The sequence below is a fragment of the Pan troglodytes genome, chromosome 7 (assembly GCF_028858775.2).
Source record: "Pan troglodytes isolate AG18354 chromosome 7, NHGRI_mPanTro3-v2.0_pri, whole genome shotgun sequence".
In the NCBI taxonomy this organism is placed as follows: Eukaryota; Metazoa; Chordata; class Mammalia; order Primates; family Hominidae; genus Pan; species Pan troglodytes.
Genome location: NC_072405.2, coordinates 101,044,254 through 101,066,855, shown reverse-complemented (window position 1 = coordinate 101,066,855; position 22,602 = coordinate 101,044,254). Strand labels below are relative to the sequence as shown.

The following is a 22,602-nucleotide window of genomic DNA, read 5'->3' as shown; positions in this document are numbered from 1 at the left end:
CCAAACCCAAATGTTGTTTAAACTTCAATACTATTTGTAACGAGGAAGAAATAATCAGCATACATAACAAAGCATTAGCATCTCAACGTCCAACACCTAAGCCGCAAGGGGAGCCTCTGCTCTTTTATTCTTTAAAGCATCATATCCCAGTAAAGTGCAACATGGCTTGCTTTCTTTCACGAATAAACATTCTTCCCCAGTAGCGATTTAAGGAGTCAACTATTACCCCTTTAAGCCTGTCCTTAAGTAGATCCACAATTACCTATAAAGACGTTGCAGCCTGGCTCAATTTCCTTAATAGTTTTCCCTGGCCTTCAGAATAAAGTTGAAGCACTTTTGCAAACACAGAATGCAAATTCCATCTTGTCTGGTCCTTTCTTTCCTCTCCAGATTCATCTTTCACTCTCAGCCTTCCAGCTGATACTTTAGTAGTAAGAAACTACTTGTTGCTGCTCTTCACCTTCTTCTTCCAGGACTTTTCTCATGCTTCTCCCTCTGATTAGAATATTCTTCTCCCCACCCCTTTCTTTACCTAAGGAATTTGTAATCTCTCATAATGACTCAGATCCTGTAAATATTCCCCGAGCCTAAAAAATTGGGCTAAAATTTCCTCCCTTTTGGGACTTATGGTCCAAAAGTGTCCTGTACATAGCTCAATTACAGCATTTATGAATTATATTGATACGATCAGCTGATTGGTCTATTTCTCCATAAAACCGTAAGCTGGTTCCATGTTGTACCACCAATACCTACTATGGACTTGATATGCTAGAGTTATTGTTGAGTATAGTTACCCATGAATACTGTTTCTGTCAACAAAATACTTAAGCTGTTTGATGAAGAATTTGAAACCCCAATGAAGTCAAGAAAGTTCTAAATTGGTTGTTTAAAAAATATTCAACTGCTTGAGTAAAGTGAATTTAATCTTTTAATTTTTCTTAATAGTTAGCTTCAAAAAAATGTCTGTTTATAGATGTAGCCCAAGAGCATTTTCTTGGCATCTTGGCTCACTGCCTGGAGCCATCTCAACACTTTGCCTAAGGAAATATAATGATTTTTCAAGCAATGGACACACTGATAGGTCTGAAGACATGGTTGAAATGGTGGTTTTTCATATAAGCGTTTTGTAACTGTGACTGTCACAAATAATCTGATTTGGTTCAATTGCCCAAAACAAGCAGCATATTTCTATTGCTCTATACCCTAAAGTCCTCATTATTTTATATTTTTAAGCATAGTGAGAATATAAATAGAAACTTCAGAAACGTTATGCTAATACAAAAGAGAGATCTATATAGGCAAAATAAGTAAAAGAATGGATCACCATATACATTGGCTCTCCAGAGATAATTATGTCCTCAGGTAACAGTGATTTGGAATTCAGCACACCTGAATTGTCCAGATAACTGCAACAATTCTTCCTTTTCACTGTGTTAATGTAAGAATGGCCTAAGAATAATTTTTAAACAAAGCAAATTGAGATTAAGCCTAAATAACAAGGCAAAATTCTACTTTTTAAATTAATAGCAGAACTATATTTATTTATAATTTATACTTTGTTTTACATTCTGCAAAGTGGGAACAATCTAAAAACACTTCAGGGGAGCTTTCTACAAAAGATCATTATTTTCTGATTCAAAGTCAATTTTTCAGAGCAATTTTAATTACTAAAGAGGTATCTCAGAATTAAGCATAGGCAAACATGGCAAAATATACCCTCTATATTGTTCCTCCCTTTCTTCTTCCTGGACATGAATGCATTCACGCTCTCTGTGCCTCACTTGTGGAATCCAGTGATAAAAAAGTTTCTTACTTAGTATTATGTGTATCAATGGTATGGAAAAGCTCGTGTAATTCTTCTCCACTGAGAACACCATCTGCAAAATATGCTTTGAATTCTTCAAAGGATAATTTTCCATCATCTGAAATGGCAAGAACAAAGAGACACAAATTATTTTAATTTTGTACATTGTTCTGTTTTTGCTTTATAAAACTTCACCCAAACGCTTGTTCATGTACACACGTGTACTCAAAAAGAAAGAACAGCTGAAGGTGTTAAAAAGAAAAATAATTTAATATATCTTTATATGATATAGAACACAGATGTGTACACTCTAATAAAATATAAGTCTACAAGGTTCTAGGTATTTTTTGGTTCATTTATTCACATGACAAACATTTAACATTTAATGAACCATTTAACAGGCCATACAAGAAAGATGTCCACATAACCAAATAAAGAGCTCAACACAGAGTCAATTATTTAGATGTTTTACCTTCATGGTACCAAACACATATAGGACCTAGCAGATTGCAGGATAAATATGGTGTGTTTAATAAATGTATATCAGAGTTGTTATTATAGTCTAACAAACTATGTCCATTCCTATGCCCTTTAAATCAGTGAGTACCTTTAAAGCCAAAGACATTTTACTTACTGTAGGGCACAAAGGTGAAACCCAATCAGAGAGATAACATATAATAAAAGAGATCATAAAAGAGATAATATATACAGACATTATAAGTATTTTATACAGTAGAATACGGTTAATGCAATAAGAGACAGAGGTATTTTAACTGTATGGGAGTTTGGGTAACAAAAGATTCTTTCCATTTGAGGGCCTGAGGGGTTTTAGTAGCATTCACCCCTGACTTTGGACAACAGGTAAAATCTAGATCAGCAGAGATGGAAGAAACACATTAATAACAGGCAAAAGATTTGTACAAAATGCAGCAGCAGCAAACCTAGAGAAACGAATGGACGAGAAAAGAGAGGGAAGCATCTTTCTCTCTGTGCAGGGAGCTAGTTTTTCAGTTATCTCAGATAAGCTGCCAAATAACTGTAAAACATAGTAAGATCCCTTCCATCTACAATGAGAAAACTGAGGTTTAAGGAGGATGGAATTTGTCCAGGGTCACGAAACTCCTATAATGTACTTCTACCAACAACTCTATACTGAACAAAGTGGAATTTGTCTTTGAGTAGAAGAATGTTTGATTTAATAGAATGAGCTCCTCTAGATTCATCTAGAACATTTTGTTTCCCCAAAATATGGCCCACACATTGCCTGGAGCACTGCTGAAATGCAGATTCCTAGGCCCCACAAGCAAATTAGAATCTCACAGAGGGCATGGAGGGGTGGGTAGACAAGAAATTTGAATTTTTATTATAAAGGATAAAATAAGCCTAATCATAGAATTACTTATTTTTTTCAGATAAGGACTTACAGACTACAACATTTTTAAAAAAAATCCTTATTTGCAAAAAATATAAGTATAAATAGTCCTGGAAGGTTTTAAATTGTATTTCATTTTGCTTTTTAACACAAAAGGCACAATAATCTAATTTTCCAGTTAATTTTTGCTAACATTTAACTGGGCAGACACAGCCTTAGAGGTAGAATAAATCCAGATCTGAATCAAGCACAGATCTAGGGACCCGATCTTCTGGGTCCTCCTGGGCCAAGCCAGCTTAGCGATTCAGGTGACATAACAACCCATTGCAAAATGAAGTTCAATCCCCAGGCTCATCAATTTCCTAATTTTGTGTTTCTGTTTTTGAATGAGGTAGTTTTATGCCTCATATGACTATTTTAAACTTAGCCCCATGTAACCTGATGGATATGCTAGACAAGGCAAAGTGTGGTATTTCTACTGTGTATCTCCTTGCTTTGACGAAAAATATATTGCCAGGTTGAAAAACTGGACACAAATCAGACGAGGTTAAAGAGCGAAAAAGAAAGACCTTTTCTTGTACTATTTAAAAAAAAAATAAAGAAAAAAGAAAAAACAGAAATCGACCTGCTATTTCCATCTCCAACACTATGATATGTAGTGAATGTAATACGTATACATTGATGATGGAATATGTTTTCCTTGGTGAATGGTTAATATTTCTCAGGTGAGTGGAAACAGGCTATTACTGCACTCGGGTTGCCTGTGCACCCTGTGGATAGGGTGAGCCCCTGTAATACTGCTTTATAATTATGATAAGTAAGTGATTTCAAATAATAATGTTCATTCTATCAAATAAAAGCATCGATTAATAAGGGCTCTGATGATTCTCTGGGGCTAAAAGCCTTTTATTTAGGAAAAAACCCTCTTATTAGAAAAAATATATAAAAAGAAAAAGGAAGCATTAGCTTATAGTCTTGGCTTGAAGGGTGGAAAGTATGCTTTGAAAACCTGTTGTGACCACATGCAGTATTCCTGAAAGACTTCACTTTAGGTGGCCACACTTTTAAATAAGCAATTGCAAAGAGTTACTTTTGAAGAGTTGTAGACTAGAGCCTTAATGTTAAACAAAAGTATTACATTTTTTAAAGGAAAGGGAAAAATATTCCCTTGTAGTATGATTCTGTATTTATAAAGCAATTATAAATTTGTATTAGAAACATTTTATTCAAACTTCAATTTCCTGTTGATATTTTCTTTTGAAATGGAACAACAGAGTTAACCTTTGATTTATACTGGTTTGGCTCACAGAATAGCCAAATCTTGTGAGGTCTGATTTCCTATGGTAATAAATTTGAACTTTTACCACCAAAGGGTACAGGTTTTTCAGCTTTTTCAATTGGAATTACATGCTTTGTCCAAGTTTATCCTGAAAATAGTTGGCCCTCCTCTGCTTTACTTAAAAATTATCCTGGCCTTATGTTCCAAATTCCAATAATTTTTTGAGATGGAGGCAGCAGAGTGCAGTTGCTTAGACCACAGTCTTGGATAAAAAAATCTTGAGTTTTTAACACGTTTTGCCATTTGCTAGTAGGGCACTTTATCCACTCTTTCATCAAATGTTTATCAAGGTCCTAGTATGTGCCAAAAAACTGTGTTTTGTATTAAGAACATAGGTAGACAAGCTTTTATGGATCTTATAATTATGACATAGTAAATGGTACGATATAATAAGGGGGATTCTACGAGACACAGGGCGATGTGAGAGCATTTTGAAAAAAGAAAAAAAAAAGTCTAGCTATAAAGGGATAGGGAAGGTTTCCCAGAAGAAGTGGCACTTGTGATGAGACACAGATGAAAAATAGGGGTTAGTGAAGGAAGATCTTTAAAGAGAAAGAGTACTCCAGGCAGAGGGAATGCAAATGACAAGGCTAGGAGGCAAGAAAAGACTTGGGTTGGAAACTGAAAAGAAAAATCACTATACTCAGCCAAAGGGTATATATTTGGAGGATAGAAGGAGGAGTCAGAGTTAGATATGAAGAGGAAATATGAGAAACCATCAAAATTGTGATAAAGAGATTTTAATTTACCCCAAGAGTGCTCAGGAGCCACAGTCATATTTTGGAAACCTTACTGTGGATAAGACTTGCTTTCCAAACTGAGCAACGGATGGTATCACCATTCATTGCTAGAAAGAACACTGAGCAAAAGCATGGAGTGAGCCAAGAGTGTTCTTCTGGATATGCTGAGATTGGGGGTACCTGTGGAGTAAGTAGAGGCATCTAGTGCACAGTAGTAGAATCACAGGGGTCTAGAAAAGTCAATGGGCGATGGGGGCTTGAGGTGTATGCTTGGGAGTTACCAATACCAAGTAATTGACTTAGAAGTGAGTGAGTTCTCCCAGGGAGAATGCCTACAACAAGGAAGAAAAGGGTCTAGAAAGAATGCTGGAAGTACCAACTAATTCCTTTAAGTTTCAGATTTCGTAAATGCCTGGCTATTGAGAGGATTAAGAGAAAGGCTATATAGAAAACACTTAACACAGCACCTAGCACATAGTAAGAGTTCAACAATGGTAGATATGGATTTACTAGTTCACTCTTGCTAAGTGAAGATCATTTATGTGTTTTTAATTTCCATTTTCTACTCTTCCTTGAAAAATATTTATTGAGTACACATAGAAAATGGGTATTTAAGGTATGTTTAATGACAGACTTTTGTTTTAGGTAATCAGGTTTGTAAATCTTAAAACTAGTGCTTCTTTAAAAAAAAAAAGACTATTTAAACAGTAATTTAATGTCTCCTTCAAGCTGCATCCACAAACATGACAACAACTAGAGCTCTGATCTGAGTATTGCCCCTCCCCCACAGCAATTTTAATCCTGTTTTTGTGAGCATTTAAAATGATTATGCTCTCAAAACACTGGTTTTTCACTTATGTATTACTTTAGCATTTTTGAACACTTTAAATATTGTAGTTTATCAAAATGAAAACATCATGTTCAATAATAATAATGGAATCCTTAGAACCAAATGAACTCATAGAAATTATTACTGAATTTAATTACTCCTATTCTGACCTTTTCATGTCATATATTTGTTTTAAAACAACTTACTAACAATATATAAATGAAAATAAAATACCTCTTCTGATTTTAGCTCCAACATTAAGCCTTAGATGTCATCATTTCTGTCCTTAAAACAACAAAAAGCTGAAAAACCTGAAATTCAATGACTTTTCTTTGACTCATTGGACAACTGAAGTCAGGGTAAACTGCTACCCCAAATCTGGAAAGACAGGTAAAAGCAGAGAATCACAGCTAAGACCTGCTTATTTGGAACAGAAGCTACTGTAGCCATAAACTGAGAGGGACCCTTTAATGGTAGTTTTGATGAATTGCTGGAGGCTGATTGTGGATGAGCATGAGAGGGAGAAACTGCTGGGGGTGCAGCCTTTGGGGAACCTCCATACTTTGGTGGGTTTTACCTCCAGAAACTTCACCAGTTTCTCACAGTGAGGAGGTAAGAAAGATTCCTTTGTGGCTCTGGCAGGGGAAGGGGAAGAGTTATCAAGAAATATACCCCAAATGTTCTCCCTAAAAAAAGATCTACTCTCCAGGTCAAAGACTTTACCAGAGCCCTGTCCCACCTGAGAGGACGGGCATTTTTCTCACCGTAGTTTATACTAACCTTTCTTCCTCAACTAAGAGCATGGACAGCTAAGAAACACCTGCAAAGGTGTCAGCCCAGGCACACACGCCCACAAAAAGACTCAGATTTAATCATAAGTTTAGAGATCAAGTCTGCTTCCCCACTCCTTACCACCACAGAAGGACTCCTGTATGATATTGGTGAATGGCAGCTGAAAGAGCTGCCAGACTTAGTCCTTTTGAGGGGGAATACTTAGGGAAACTCAGAGTCAACAGAAAAAACAAAAAGACACAAAAGGAATTTGAAGCTTCTGGCCCTACCACTAGAGCAAACATTAAACACAGCCCATCCTAGTGAGATTGACATAAATCCTCATACTAGAGGCCTATTTATCTCAGTTCCCATTACCTGATACATCATGCCAGGCTTTCACACACACAAAAATTCACAAATCATGCTAAAATGCAAGGAAAAGCACAGTCTGAAGAGACAAAACATGCATTAGAACCAGATTCAGATATGACACAAATCATACAATTATGAAACAAGAAATTTAAAATAACTATGATTAATATGGCTCTACTGGAAAAAAGTAAACAATATGGAAGGAGAGATGGGTAATGTAAACAGACGGATAAAAATTCTAACAAAGAATGAAAAAATACTAGAAATAAATAAAAACTGTTACAGAAATGAAGAATACCTCTGTTGGGCTTATCAGTGGACTTGACACAGCTGAAGAAAGAATGAAAGAACTTGAGGATAGGTCAATAGAAATGTCGGTATTTCTCCTCCCCTGTGACAATTTTAATCTAGTTTTTGTGGGCATTTAAAATTATTATGCTTTTAAAACACTGACTTTCTGAAACAACAATGCATAGCAAAAAGAGAATTTAAAAAAATCCAAGAACTCTGGGAAATTTCAAAAAGTGTTACATGTAATTGGAATACCAGAAGAAGAAAGAGAGTACAGGGCAAAAGAAATATTTCAAATAATAATGGCCAAGACAAAATTCATGACAGAAACCAAACCACTGATCCAGGAAGCTCAGAGAGTACCAAAGAGGATCAATCTCCCCTCACCCAAAACCAAACTCATACCTCAATATATCAGATTCAAACTGCAACATACCAAAGACAAAGAGGAAATGTAGACAGAACGAGAAGAAAACAACAAGCATCTCTGCTATAGAGGGCTAAGGAGAAGAATTGCAGTTACAGTGGACTTCTTGTCAGAAACAATGCAAGCAGTAAGAATATGCAGTGAAATATTTAAAGTATTGAAAGAAAACATCACAATCTAGATAATCTCTTCAAAGGTAATGGTGAAATAAAGTCCTTCTCAAACAAATAAAACTGAACAAATTAATTGTGAGCAGAATTGCTCCGCAAGAAATGTTAAAAGAAGAAAGATCCAAAATCAATATCTGAGCTTCAACTTTAGGACACTAAAGAGAGAAAAATAATTTAATTCAAAATAAGCAGAAGAAAATAAATAATAAAAATTAGGGCAGAAATCAATGAATTTCAAAATAGGAAAACTATGGAGAAAATAAACAGAACTAAAATATGATTGAAAAGATTGATAGACTTGATAAACCTCTAATCAGCCTAAGCAAGAAAAATGAGAGAAAACATACATTATCAATATCAAAAATGAAGGAAGAGTTAATTATTGTTGTTCCCACAAACATTGAAAGGATAATAAAGTAGTACTATGAACAACTCTATGTCCATAATTTCATAATTTACCTGAAATGGATCAATTCATTGAAAGACACAAAACTGCCAAGGAGAAATAGTTAATCTCCGTAGGTTGATATATATTAAATAATCAGTTATTAATAACCTTACAAAAAATAAAGCACAGACCAAATCGTTTCGCTGGTAAATTCTACCAAGCATGTAAGCAACAAATGATAGCGATTCTCCATAATCTTTTTCAGAAAACTGAAGCATAAATAACACTCCCTAATTCATTCTATGAAGCTAGCATTAGCCTAATACCAAAACCAAATAAAAACGTTACAAAAAGGAAAACAACAGAGCAATATAGCTAATGAACATAAATACAAAAATTCTCAACAAAATATTAGCAAATCAAATCCAACAATGCTTAAAAATTACACACCAAGATCAAGTGGAATTTAATTCAGGTATGGAAGGCTGAATTGATATTTAAGAATCAATCAATGTAATCCACAAAATCAACAGGCTAAATAGGAAAAAATCATATTATATCAACTGATGAAGAAAATGCATTTGAAAAATCATACACCCATTAATAACTCTCCGCAAACTGGGAATAGAAAAAAACTTCTCCAACTTGATAAAAAAAAAAAAACTACAAAAAAATCTATAGCTGACATCATACTTAATGGTGGGAAAGCAGATGTTTTTTTCCTTAAGATTGAGAAGAAATCCTAGGAAGTATCCTTTTTCACCAATCTTATTGAATAATATATAGGAAGTCCTACCTGCTGCTAAGACAAGAAGCAGAAATAAAGGATATATATTATATAGATTGGGAAGGTAGAAACAAAATTTTATTTCTTCATGATGACATAATTATCAATGTAGAAAATCTCCCAAATTAGCAAAACACAAAACAAAAACCCTAGAGTTAAAAAGCAAATATACCAAAGTCATACGATACAAGGTTAATATACAAAAGTCAATTGCTTTACTTATTTCAGCAATAAGCAATTGGAATTAGAAATTTAAAACAATACCATTTATAATCGAAGCTGAAAAATAGTTTGGTGTAGATCCAACAAAATTGTAAAGGTTCTAAATGCAGAAAACTACAAAACTCTGATGAAAGAAATTAAATAGGATCTAAGTAAGTAAATAAGGAGATATTCTACGTCCATGGGTTGGAAACTCAATATCATTAAGATGTCAATCCTTCCCAACTTAATCTATTGATTCAATGTTACCTCAACCAAAATCCCAGGAAAGTACTCTGTGGTGTTTAAAAATTGATTCCAAAAAAGACCTAGAATAGGAAACACAATACTGAAGAGGAAGAATAAAGTTTGAGGACAGACACTTCCCAATTGCAAGATTTACTGTAAAGCTACAGTAATTTAACCAGTGTTGTATTGTAAAACAATACATGCATAAATAAACTGATCAGAATTTAGAGTCCAGAAGTATACCCACACTAGTATAGTCAACTGATTGTTGACAAAGGAGAAAAGGCACTTCAATGAAGAAAGGATAGATCATCTTTTCAACAAATAGTGCATAAATCACTGGATATCCATGTATGAAAATTTAATCTAGACACAGACCTAACACCTTTGAGATAGCGAAAATTAACTTCAAATGGATATTAGACCTACATTTAAAATTAAAAATTAGGAGAAAATCTAAGTGACCGTGATTTGAATGATGAGCTTTTGGATATAACATCATAAAAGAAAAATTAATAAATTGGACTTCATTGAAATGAAAAACTTTTTCTCTGTGAGGAGGGGAAACTGTTAAGAGAATGAAAGACAAGCCACAGTCTGGGAGAAAATATTTGCGAAACCCATATCTGAATAAGGACTCATATCCATAATATACAAAGAACTCTTAAAACTCAACAGTAAGAAAACAAAAGCCAACTAAAAATCAGCAAAAGATCTAAACAGACACTTTACCAAAGAAGACATGCAGATGACAAACAAGCATTTGAGATGTTCCGTATGGTCATTAGGGAATTGAAAATTTAAACAGTAATGAGATACAAAACCTGAAAAAAACTGATAATACAAATTTTTGGCTAGAAAGTGGAGCAATGGAAACATTCATTACTGGTAGAAAAGCAAAATAATTTAGCCACTTTGGAAGACATTTTGGTACATTCTTATCTAGCAATCACATTCCTAGGTCTTTATCCAACATTTGAAAATTTTTTCCACTTAAAAACCTCCCTGTGAATGTATATCACAGCTTTGTTCATAATCACAAAAAATGGGAAACAAATTATTTTATTCATGTCTCTACTGAAGTAGCTCAACTGAAGTAGACGCATGGATAAAATAATTTGATACATCCACACAATGAAATATTATACAATGATAAAAAGTTGTGCTATGAAGTCATGGAAAAACTTGAATGAATCTTAAATCCATATTGCTAACTGAAAGAAGCTAGTCTGAAAATGTTACATAATATATGATTCCAATTTTATGATCTTTTGGAAAGGGCAAATTTATAAAGATAGCAAAAAGATCAGTGGTTGTCAGGAGTTTGGGGAGGTTGGAGGGAGGGGTGAATAGGACAAGAACAGAGGACTTTTGAAGGTAGGTAAACTATTTTGTATGACATGCTATGATAGATATATAACATGCATTTGCCAAAACCTATAGAAGTTTACTGTGCAAAGAATGAACTTTAATGCATGCAAAATCTTAAAAAATAATTTAAGAGTTCAGGGAATCTCAGGATAGAATGCAGAATGTGACAAAACAATTTAACTGTATTAGGAATGTACAAAACAATCTCACTGGAGGGATTGAGGGAGAGTGGTGCTAACTTAAGTAACTGTAAAATAGTGAAGTCTATAAGCTAAAGGCAAAAGAAACTGTATATAAGACTGTGCTGTAGTCGATGAAGTTTTTTTCCATAGGCTATGAGTTAAACATTCTGATACTGGTACAAATGTAGACTGGGATTAAACAATTATGTAAATAGGTGGCTGAGGCTAGGAGCCAGTTTTCTCACTATTGAGTAAGAGGATATGGACAAGCAAAGACAGGAGTCTAGAACGATCCATGTGGTAATGGATTAGAGTCTGAGACATTAATATAAACTCATGTTTAGCTCAGTATAGATACCCATGGGTACATAGAGAAATATTTATAGATATGTGCATATACATGGGTTAGTATACACATATGTATTTCCTTACTTCTTAGCTGAAAGGGCTTAGAAGCAATGATGACACATCAGTAACAATGAGCACAATTATCCAGACCTTGGTTTCTAATAACATTCTCTGATAAAAAAGACCTGAGTTCCTCAGAGAAATAATTTTTTCTAGGACTGGAGTAGAGATTATAAAAGATGAGCCTGAAGCATCTGTTAATACCAGAATGTAAAAACTCCCCACCCATAATTATGAGGGTATGTCAAAGGAACACAGTAGTCAACTAAAGGAGCTCCCAATGGCCAAAGAGGGAAAATTTGAAGAACAAAACAAATTGAGTAATATTGGATTATAATCCAAAGTATACAATAAATATCCATGTGTCCATAATGTTGTAAATAAATGTTAAATAAATAAATAAGAAAATAGACAAATCTCCCATGCAGAAGGGTTCTAAATAATTCATGGAGATACTCAACCATCAAAGAGGTAGAGCATAACTCCCCTCTCCTTGGGTGTGGGTTGGGCATAGTGACTTTCCTACAGAGTAAAGTATGAAAAGAGGTGAAAGAGTAAACTTTCCAGTGGAGAAAGCTGACAAATGCTACCTCAGCCAGGTGATCAATATCAACATCAGCATCCTAAATCATATTGATCATATGTATCCTTGATATGATATAATGGCATTTTACCTCTGTGGTCTTTCTCTCCGAAACACATAATTCCAGTCTAATTAAGAGAAAAACACCAGACAAATCCCAAATGAAGTGCATGCTACAAAATAGCAGACCTAGTACTCCTTGAAACTTGTCAAGATTATCAAATCAAAGAAAGTCTGAGAAACTGTTTCAACCAAGAGGAGCTTAAGGAGACATAATGACTGAATGCAGTCTCAGTATCTTTGATGTGATCTTGGAACAGAAAAAGAATATTAGGCAAAAACTAAGAAAAATCTGAACAAAGTGTGGACTTTAGTTGACAAATAATTTATCAACATAGATTTATCAGTTACAACAAATGGACCACACTAATTAATTATAATGTGTTTAATAACAAGGGAAACTTGGTTTTGGGTTATATGGGAACTCTGTACACTAGCTTCACAATTTTTCTGTAAATCTAAACCTTTTAAAACAAAAACTTTTTTGAAAAATTAGTTTGGGAGGCCAAGGCAGAAGGATCACTTGAGGCCAGGAGTTTGAGACCAGCCTGGGCAACATAGTGAGACCCTGTCTCTACAAAAAAAATTTAAAAATTAGCTGGGTGTGGTGGTGTGCACCTGTAGTACTAGCTACTCAATAGGCTGACAAGGAGGATTGCTTGAACTCAAGAATTCAAGTTTATAGTGAGCTATGATTACGCCACTTGCACTCCAGTCTGGGTGACAGAGTGAGATCTTGTCTCTAAAATAATAATGATAATAATAAAATATGAAAATTATGTAGCATTAAAATATTTTAACATATTAAAATATATTAAAAGCTGACTCTACATTATCAACATGGCAAAATTAGTTATACTTATTCATATTAGATATTGAAATATAACATATATTTAACTCAGTAATAGACTCAACAGATTCAGTTTCTTAACTCTAGACATTCTACCCTGGCTCCATGTATTTTACAGATTATTTGGAGAAATGAAATTCGTTTCATGTGTCACTGCTTATACAAGTGTGTGTGTGTGTGTGTATATATATATATATACACACATATATATTTATTTATTTAATTTATTTATTATTTTGAGACGGAGTCTCGCTCTGTCGCCCAGGTTGGAGTGCAGTGGCACAATCTCAGCTCACTGAAAGCTCCGCCTCCCGGGTTCCCGCCATTCTCCTGCCTCAGCCTCCCGAGTAGCTGGAACTACAGGCACCCGCCACCGCGCCTGGCTAATTTTTTGTATTTTTAGTAGAGACGGGGTTTCACCGTGTTAGCCAGGATGGTCTCAAACTCCTGACCTCGTGATCCGCCTGCCTTGCCTCCCAAAGTGCTGGGATTACAGGCGTGAGCCACCGCGCCCTGCCACAAGTAAGTATATTTTGACCTGTTATTTTGCTAGGTACTTTTAGTCTAAATTTTATTGACTATAGTCACAATAATTTCTTGAAGTAGTTTCATCTTCTTATTTGTCTTTTCAGGAGGGGAAGGAAACTGAAATATGACAAGGTTAAATGATTCAGATGAGGGGCCGGAAAGCACGCCTCCCGAGACCCATTCCTGGAAGCGGGTCTTTAAAGCTGCTCTCAGTTTAAAATCAACCAAATGCTCAGATATCAGGTAGAAAAATGAATAATTCAGTCAAATGCTTGGCTCTTTACTGACTTGACATCATATATTTAGGTACTTTTTGGGGAAGCCTCATTTGTTACATCAAAATATTTTTGTCACTTGGAAATGTGCTGGGAAAATGAAAAAAACTGTCTTCATTCTGAGGGAATGAATGTGTATTAGTTTTCGTGGCTAGAAAGAATGTGCTCCTAATTTAGTGAAAAAAAATCCGTTTAATGTCATTTCCATGGAGAATTAACAATAACATTTTATGTGAGCCTAGGAGAAAAGTAAGAAAAAAACACTTCTATTTACTCAGGCTTTCGTAGAATGACAGATGAAACGTGTCGGAGGAATATTTAGTTTGTAGCGGATGTAGATTCAAAATTAGCAACGTGAAGAATACTCCATTTGTAGACAAATTTCACTGGTAAATGAAAATTAAATATTTTAACACAGGCATTAGAGGTAGAAAGAGGAGTACAATACATAATCGAATCGCTTGCATTTCCCCTCCTCTATACCTGCATTCTCACTGGATAATCACTGCTTTTTCAGCTAGTTTACCCTCCAAAAGAGGAACATCTGTTAATTTTGCCTGGTCAACATCTATTCTCTCTTCTTTTGGTAGAAACACTGATTTTTGCTTGAGAGATCATCTGCTGTCTCTCCAGCTCTATTTGAGGTGCAGCTTTATGCACCCATCATCTCTGGGGGGGTGTATATAATCTAAGCCTAGAAAACCACTTCATCCAAACCCTCAGTTATTGCTTCAAGGATGGGCATGTGACTAGTTGATAAATCAGAGAAAATCTTGAGATTTTTGCTAAAATTAATGTAAAGGAGAAATTCTCTCTTTATTCTGACCTGTTGAACTGGTGGGATGGGTTCTAGGTACTATCTCACCACCCTGATAAGAAAGCCTACCTGAAAGGAAGACCAACCAGACACAAACCAAAATTGAGATGTAGAGACAAGAAAGGAGATAGATAAAGAGAGTAATTTCTGAACACCTAGATAAAGCTGTACTCAAAGCTTTACCATTTGGGGGGTTTTTCAATTATAGGAGCCAACAATTTCCCAATTTTACTTTAATCTGAATTAGGTTTCTGTCACTTAAACTGAATTGGTCCTAATTGATAATCATCTTTCTTTTTTGCTAGCTATCTGAATTTTTATTCATCCTTGGAGATTTATTTGAGGACAATGAGTCCATAAGCCTTCCTAGGCCATCCTATCCCAGAGACCTCTTCCTCCTCAGAACTCTAATGCATTAGGGTGTTTTCTCACTCATTTGGCTTAGTGATGCCTCTTGCATTGTGAACACATTGAAAATTATTGATGCTTCATTTGCTGTAGCTCTTCGCTGTAGCAGAGTTGTGCTGTTGACGTTGATGTTGAAAATTAATCAATTTTCGCCAGGTGCAGTGGCTCACGCCTGTAATCCCAGTACTTTGGGAGGCCGAGGCAGGTGGATCATGAGGTCAGGAGATCGAGACCATCCTGGCTAACAGAGTGAAACCCTGTCTCTGCTGAAAAAAACCCCCAAAAATTAGCCGGGTATGGTGGCAAGCGCCTGTAGTCCCAGCTACTCGGGAGGCGGAGGCAGGAGAATCTCTTGAACCTGGGAGGTGGAGGTTGCGGTGAGCCGAGATTGCACCACTGCACTCCAGCCTGGGAGACAGAGCAAGACTCTGTCTCCAAAAAAAAAAAAGAAAAGAAAAGAAAAGAAAAATATTCAATTTTCTCCATGTGCATGACTCATCTATCAAGAAGATGCTGAGCTCCCAGAGGACAATGTTGTCCCCAAACACCATGCCCCTTACCCCACCTCAAATCTCTAAGAGTTTAGAGTTTATTGACTAAGTTTTCTCAAATCCATGTGCAAAAATCAAAGGTGAGTTCCCTTTATTACATAAGTATATAATTTTTCCTAGTAACGTAAAATTTTGTAAGGGCTCAGTTTTTTTATAGTCTGCCTTCCTTAGTTCGCAAGTGAAGAAATCATATCTTTAGGACCTATAAGAAATTAGTGAAGGCAAAGGGGAACTGACATGTTTTGATTACTCACAATATTCTAAACAACATCCTTGGGACTTTAACTATATTTACTTGGCTTTTTCTTCCCAGTAGTCCTGCAAATTCTTATTATTCCTATTTTCAAAAAATGAGGAAATGAACTCAGAGAGGTTAATGAATTAGTCTAAGATCACATCCAAGTAAATGTATACTAAAGTAAATGTATTCTTTTGTCTTTGTATTCCCGCCATCTAGCACAGTCTCCGGCATTTAAAGAGCACTCACAAAATATTAAGCAAATAAAGGAATGAGTGAATGAACAAATGGCAGATTAAAGTTCCAACTCTCCATCATACCATGCCACCTTAAAACAGGAACATAGCCAAAATAATTTCAAATATTTTTGTCTTTTTTTTAAATTACACTGAATCATTTAGGATTCTCCATGTGGAAATGTTGGTATTTCTAGATTTCAACAGCACAATTCTGCTACAGAGATGAGCCACAGCAAATGAAGCATCCTGGTTAAGTGCTAAGACTTTTAGTTTAGAAGAAAATCTGGATACAAATCCTATTTACTCACTCCATGCCCTTGGACGAGTTCCCTATGTCTCAGATTACTCATAAATAAAATTGGGACAATGACAGTATCTTCCTTGCAATATTGTTATACAGATTAAATAAAATTATGCCTCGCACAGCATAATAATCTTTTAATAAGATTGTTCACTGTTATTACTGTAATATTTTCTTGTAAAGTCTAAACCAATATTCTCATGGCCATAAAGAGTTGATAATATAGAGGCTATTACATTTTTCAGTATTTTTTAACAACTTAGGTGTGATTTTGAATATTAAGAAAAACACAGAAATATCACTTATTACTAGATCAACAGATATTCACAGGAGAACTCTCATAACTAAAAGTAACCAATATTACAACAAAATCAAGTTTTTCACATGTAAGGCACTTTCATAACCATAAAGAAGTTAATAGCCTCATTATCCATCTAGTTACTGAAGTCAGAAACTGGAAATCTGAAACATACACAACCTTGCACATGTCCACGTCAGTAAATGCCTTCATCTCTCTTAACACTTCCAATTAATTACCAAATCTGCTAATTATATATCCAAAAGTATCAAATGCATTTTCTTATCTCTATCATCTTTGCCACTGATTTTCTGGTCTTCAATAGCTCTAATATGGAAATTTTTGCTGTATGCTAAGTGCCAGATTAAGGAGGCTTTAATTAGGGTTGAAGATTTGGAAATAGCAAGAAGTGACTAGGTTTTGAAGATGTTTTGACAGTGGAGCCAACAGGGCCTGCTAATAGATTGGATGTGGAATTACTAGAGAAAGAGAAGAGTTGTGGAAGCCTCTGAAACTTTTGGTTGGAGCAAGGGTTGCTTGGTGGTTCCTGTCCTGAGATGGAGACACATCTAGAGGGGCAAGTCAGGTGGCTGGGCGCAAAGCACCAACTCCAAGACACACGAGAATTTCAACTAGGATTATTGGTTTGCAAACAATAAGAAAAGCTGAATGACCAGGGCAAAGGCAGAACAAACACTAGTGCAGCTCTGGAGTCTTAGTAAGGTGGTCATGGACAGACCTCTGGGCACTGCCATGTGAAAAATTCAGCACCAGGACATTGTGATTGACAGTCCCGCCAAATAAGAATAAGAATTAGGATGAAAAGGCCGGGCGCGGTGGCTCACGCCTGTAATCCCAGCACTTTGGGAGGCTGAGGTGGGCAGATCATGAGGTCAGGAGTTTGAGACCAGCCTGACCAGCATGGTGAAACCCCATCTCTACTAAAAATACAAAAAATTAGCCGGGCATGGTGGCACACACCTGTAGTCCCAGCTACTTGCGAGACTGAGGCAGGAGAACTGCTTGAACCCGGCAGGTGGAGGTTGCAGTGAGCCGAGGTTGCGCCACTGCACTCCAGCCTGGGCGACAAAGTGAGATTCTATCTCAAAAAAAAAAAAAAGAAAGAAAAGAAAAAAAGGATTAGGATGAAAAAATGGAAATAGGTAACACATTAAGAACTTCCTAAGGGCCAGGCACCTTTCCAAGAGTTTCTGTGTATGATCTATTTAATTTTCCAACAAGTCTGTGAGAGAGGCATTGCCTTTATTTCCACTTCACATGTGGGGAAATTAAGTTACCCAAATTGCACCGTAAGTGGAATGGGGATTTGAGCCCAGGTAATCTGACTGCAAAATCATACATAAGCTTAACCCTTATGCTACATATCTCTGGGATCTAGATGGAGCAGAGTAGACGATTAAATTGCAGGAACAGAAAGGAAAGGAAGGCTGGGATGACAACCACAGATGCCCATTACAGAAAGCACTTAAGGTAGCAGCCACGTTTTGGGATAAGTCTATGCTGTGTGCCCTCCAGTATCTGGTATTGGAGCAGGACCTGATTTTGAGCCTTTGACAGCCCTTGGGAGCCATTTTGAGGGCTCAGGAAAGTGAATCTGAAATTTCTGTTTGTTTCTGTGGCAGCTGATAAACCCAGCTATGTAAAGATAAGAATTTTCCGTTTTCTGCTTTTAACAGAAAAGTAACACATTTATGGGTGTGAAAGTGCTTTGCATTTTAGAAAAAAAAGTCATACTATGAAAATAGAAAATTTATTTTTCTTTATTTTGTTAAAAAAATCATTACAGTCAGAACTTGCACTCATGGGTTTCTCCCACATATTTTGCAGTGGTGGAGGAGACATTTCTTGCAATAAGGTCATTGCTAGGGCACTTTTTTTAAATGAATCACTTCTAATAGACTTTGCTTTGACTTTCGAGCTGGTAGATGTGTAGTTGAGGTGTCTGCATGTACCTGAGAGTTAACATATGAGTACAGAGCTATGTGAGAACCCTACTAATCTATAAGTTATCTGATTCTCAGTTTCATTATTTTCCCAAAAATGTTTGCAAAAAGTATGAGGAATTATGAAATACAGAGCCTTATGTCAATGTCCCTCATTTCTAGGGCCCGGCCCTTAATCTTTACATTTTACTTGGAGCTAGGAGCCCCGATTAGAAGATAAGAGGGTCTGGAGAGCACAGTGCGGGGTGGTGATGCTTGACTGAATAGCTCACATCAAAGGGCAGCTTTATTCCCAAGTGCGAAAGACAGAATCACAGAGCTCTGCGGGACTCTGAAGTGTTGCTAGGTGATGACCCAGCCTTTATTGGAAATACTCATACGTACCGAACCTTTGTTCCAGCTTCTACTCAAGGTCATATTTTTACATGTTAATAGAATAAACCAAACTTTAGGTGACCAGTTTGGAAAGACTATTACCAATTCTTACATAATCAATTCCAAATGAATTGATCATAATCCAATGAAGTATTTAAAGTATCTCTAAATACATAAATACTACATCAACTATTCTTAGGCTGGGATTTTCATTGCCAACATTATTTTCTGGAGGTGTATTAGTCATTCATTCATAATTCAGACTACCAAGGAAACATCAAATGCATTAAATCAATTAAACTACCACATATTGGAGCATCAGAACATCATATTCAAGATGTATACAAATTCAGGCTCTAACTATAATTATATTTGTATATTTGTAGTCTGAAATACATACATAGGTGACATAGGTGCATATACAACAAAGTGAAAAAAAATCACCAAATATGAAGTGAAATAGACCTGGGTTCACTAATCTGGTGCTACTGTTAACATACAATGTAACCTGGAGAAAGTTATCTGACATCTCTGAGCTTCATTTGCTTCACTTAAAAAATAGGGAAAATAATAAAAATAGCTAAAAATATTGAGCAATTATCACTAGGTGAGATCAGGATAAGTGTTTCAGAGGCATAATCTCATTTAATTCTCAAAACAACTTTATGAGAAGTAATATTATTATCCTTCCTTTGCAGATGCGGAAACTGAGGCACAGGGAATTTGAACAACTTGCTCAAGGTCATAAAGCTAGAAGGAGGCGCAGCCAAGCATGGGCTTGTGTGACCTCAAAGCCTATGTTCTCGCCACTGCTCTAAACTGTTTATTCTGTTGGCTTGTCATAATGATTGAAGACAATGTATATAAATCACAGAGGGTAGGACTCAGCTTGTAATATGTCCTCCATACATTTTATCGAACATTATTAATTAATAAGCAACAGATAAATAACAACAGTGCTTTGTTTGATTAAATTATATATATGATTATATTTCTTCAGTGAAATTGTTGGTTATGCATTTCTTACAAATAATTCACAAATATTAATGAATGTCTGTGTTGCAGCAGGCATTTTGCTCACCACGGTGGACCTGGGGGTATGTGAAATAGGCACCATCTCTGCTCTCACAAATTTAATACGTGCAGGCTGCTGGATTGGACTAAAGTCCTGAGGAGAACTATAACAATCTCTTAGAGGGAACAGTGATTAAACAGGGATCAATTGTGCCACCCATATAGCCTTCCTACTTACTGATCAAGAATGATAGCAGACCTTAGCAAGTGCAAATCAACAAGAGGAATCCAATGGTGCTATTCACAACTACGAAGCTTTTCATTTTGCCTCTTACTAAGATTTCAAAGCTATTCTTGCCCCCCACCCCACACAAAAACAAATACTGTGCAATCTCACTTACATGTGGAATCTGAAAAAGTTGAACTCGTAGAAGCAGAGAGTACAATAGTGGGTGCCATGGGCTGGGGGTGGAGGAAATGGGAGATGATAATCAAGGGTACAAACTTTCAGTTATAAGATGAACAAGTTCTGGGGCTCTAATGTACACGATGGGTGGTGATGAATGTTTTAATTAATTTGATTATTGTAAGAATTACACAATGTATACATTTATCTAATCATCATATTATATACCTTGAATATATTTGACCTTTATTTCCCAATTAAATATTTTAAAATAAAATATATTTAAATTTAAAAAATATTTTTGCAAATTGTATAAATACCCATGTATCATTTCCATTTTAATTCATCCTGTAAATAAGCTTTCTCAGAAGTTTTATATTTCTAAAAATTTGAATTTGGGTTTCTTTGGCTCAAAGCACTAGCATCTCTCCTAAGCAATCCTACTCTGAAGGCTATCTTTATGTTTAGGATCCTAGCCTATGATTAAAAAAAAAAAACAACCAAAAAAATCTCTCCAAGATGTCATTATTATAGCTAATTGTTAATGTGTATCCCTCCCACCCCACCCAATTTATCCAGCAGCTTCTCTTTTTTGTCAGATGTCAGATAGATTCCAAAAGCTAAATCTGTCCTCTGGGCAGGCGAACAATTATACTGCCTATTGCCTCTTCTTCCTTTCGTTATTCTGTCACCAATTATGCTGTCCACAAGGGATTCTATCACATGAGGGTCTGTTAGCAAGAGCTCAAATACATGTAGCAGCTGTCTATTTGCAAATACAGAATGCCATGAACACATGGTACAGAAGGATGCTTACTTTTATATGCTTTTATCTTCTCATTTACATTAGATTATCCACTATCCTTTTCCCTTTCAAATACTCCATATATGGTAAATAGCTTTATTTTTCTTTTCTACTAAACTCCACTGCAATAGAAATAACTAAAATGTTAAAAAGTATCTCAGATAGCCAAGTCATCACAGCAGAAAAAACAGCTCAAGCTTTCAGTAGCAATAGAGATGATATTAATCATAATAGCAGCAAAATGAGCAAGTGTTTAGTTGTTACTACATTCCAGGCACTTGCCTGGTAACTTTATGGATAGTCCCTCATTTATTATTCATAATTACCACATGACATGGTAGAGGTCATTATCTATGCTCTTTATAAGGTTCCTAGGTGGCATACTTGTGGTTTAAACCCAAACTGCCTGACTCTGCTTCCCTCCAACTTTACACTGAGAATGAGGGAGAAGAGTAAGGTGGGATGAAAGGCAGGGGGAAAAGTGGACAGAGAGAAGAGAGAGAAATAATAGAGCAGAACATCCTCAATCCTCTTTTATTTTAATTGTTATCATAAATTGACAAATTATAGTTGTATTTATTTATGGGATAAAAAGTGATGTTATGATTTTTGAATACAATGTGGAAAGATTAAGATTAATGTCTCTATCACCTCAAATATTTGCGATTTCTTGGTGATGAGAACATTAGAAGAAATTTACTCTCAGTGGTACTAAAATGTACAGAACTCAATGATTAGCTATATTCACTATGCTGTGCAATTGATCTAAAAATAAATTAAACTTATTCCTCCTGAAACTTTGTACCCTTCAACTATTACCTCCCTACTCCTTTCACTCCCCAGCCTCTGTAGCCACCATTCTACCCCCTGCTTCTATGAGTTCAATTGTTTTAGGCTCAATATAGATGTATAAGAGGTATTTGTCTTTCTGTGTTTGGCTAATTTCACTTAGCATAATGGTCTCCAATTCCATTCATGTTGTCACAAATGACAGAATTTCTTCTTTCTTTTAAGGCTGAATAGTATATATACTGTATTTTCTTCTTAATTCATTAAACAAATGTCTATTGAGCATCTAGCACTGGCTGGGCATACCATCTACTTGTAACATAAGTTCCTTGCCTTAGAGAGGCATGCTTGGCTTAGAGAAATAAAATCTCCAGCCAACAAGTAGTCTCCACCTTAA

At 35.7% G+C, this 22,602-nt stretch overlaps 1 protein-coding gene across 1 annotated transcript in view; it reads right to left on the bottom strand.

Annotated features, from left to right (window-relative positions):
* NECAB1 (N-terminal EF-hand calcium binding protein 1) overlaps positions 1-22,602 on the bottom strand; it is a 169,187-nt gene that overhangs the window by 134,264 nt on the left and 12,321 nt on the right. Inside the window, exon 3 of the mRNA XM_009455618.5 lies at positions 1,814-1,922. Coding sequence (XP_009453893.3) covers positions 1,814-1,922 — 109 coding nt within the window. The remainder of the gene's footprint in view (positions 1-1,813; positions 1,923-22,602) is intronic.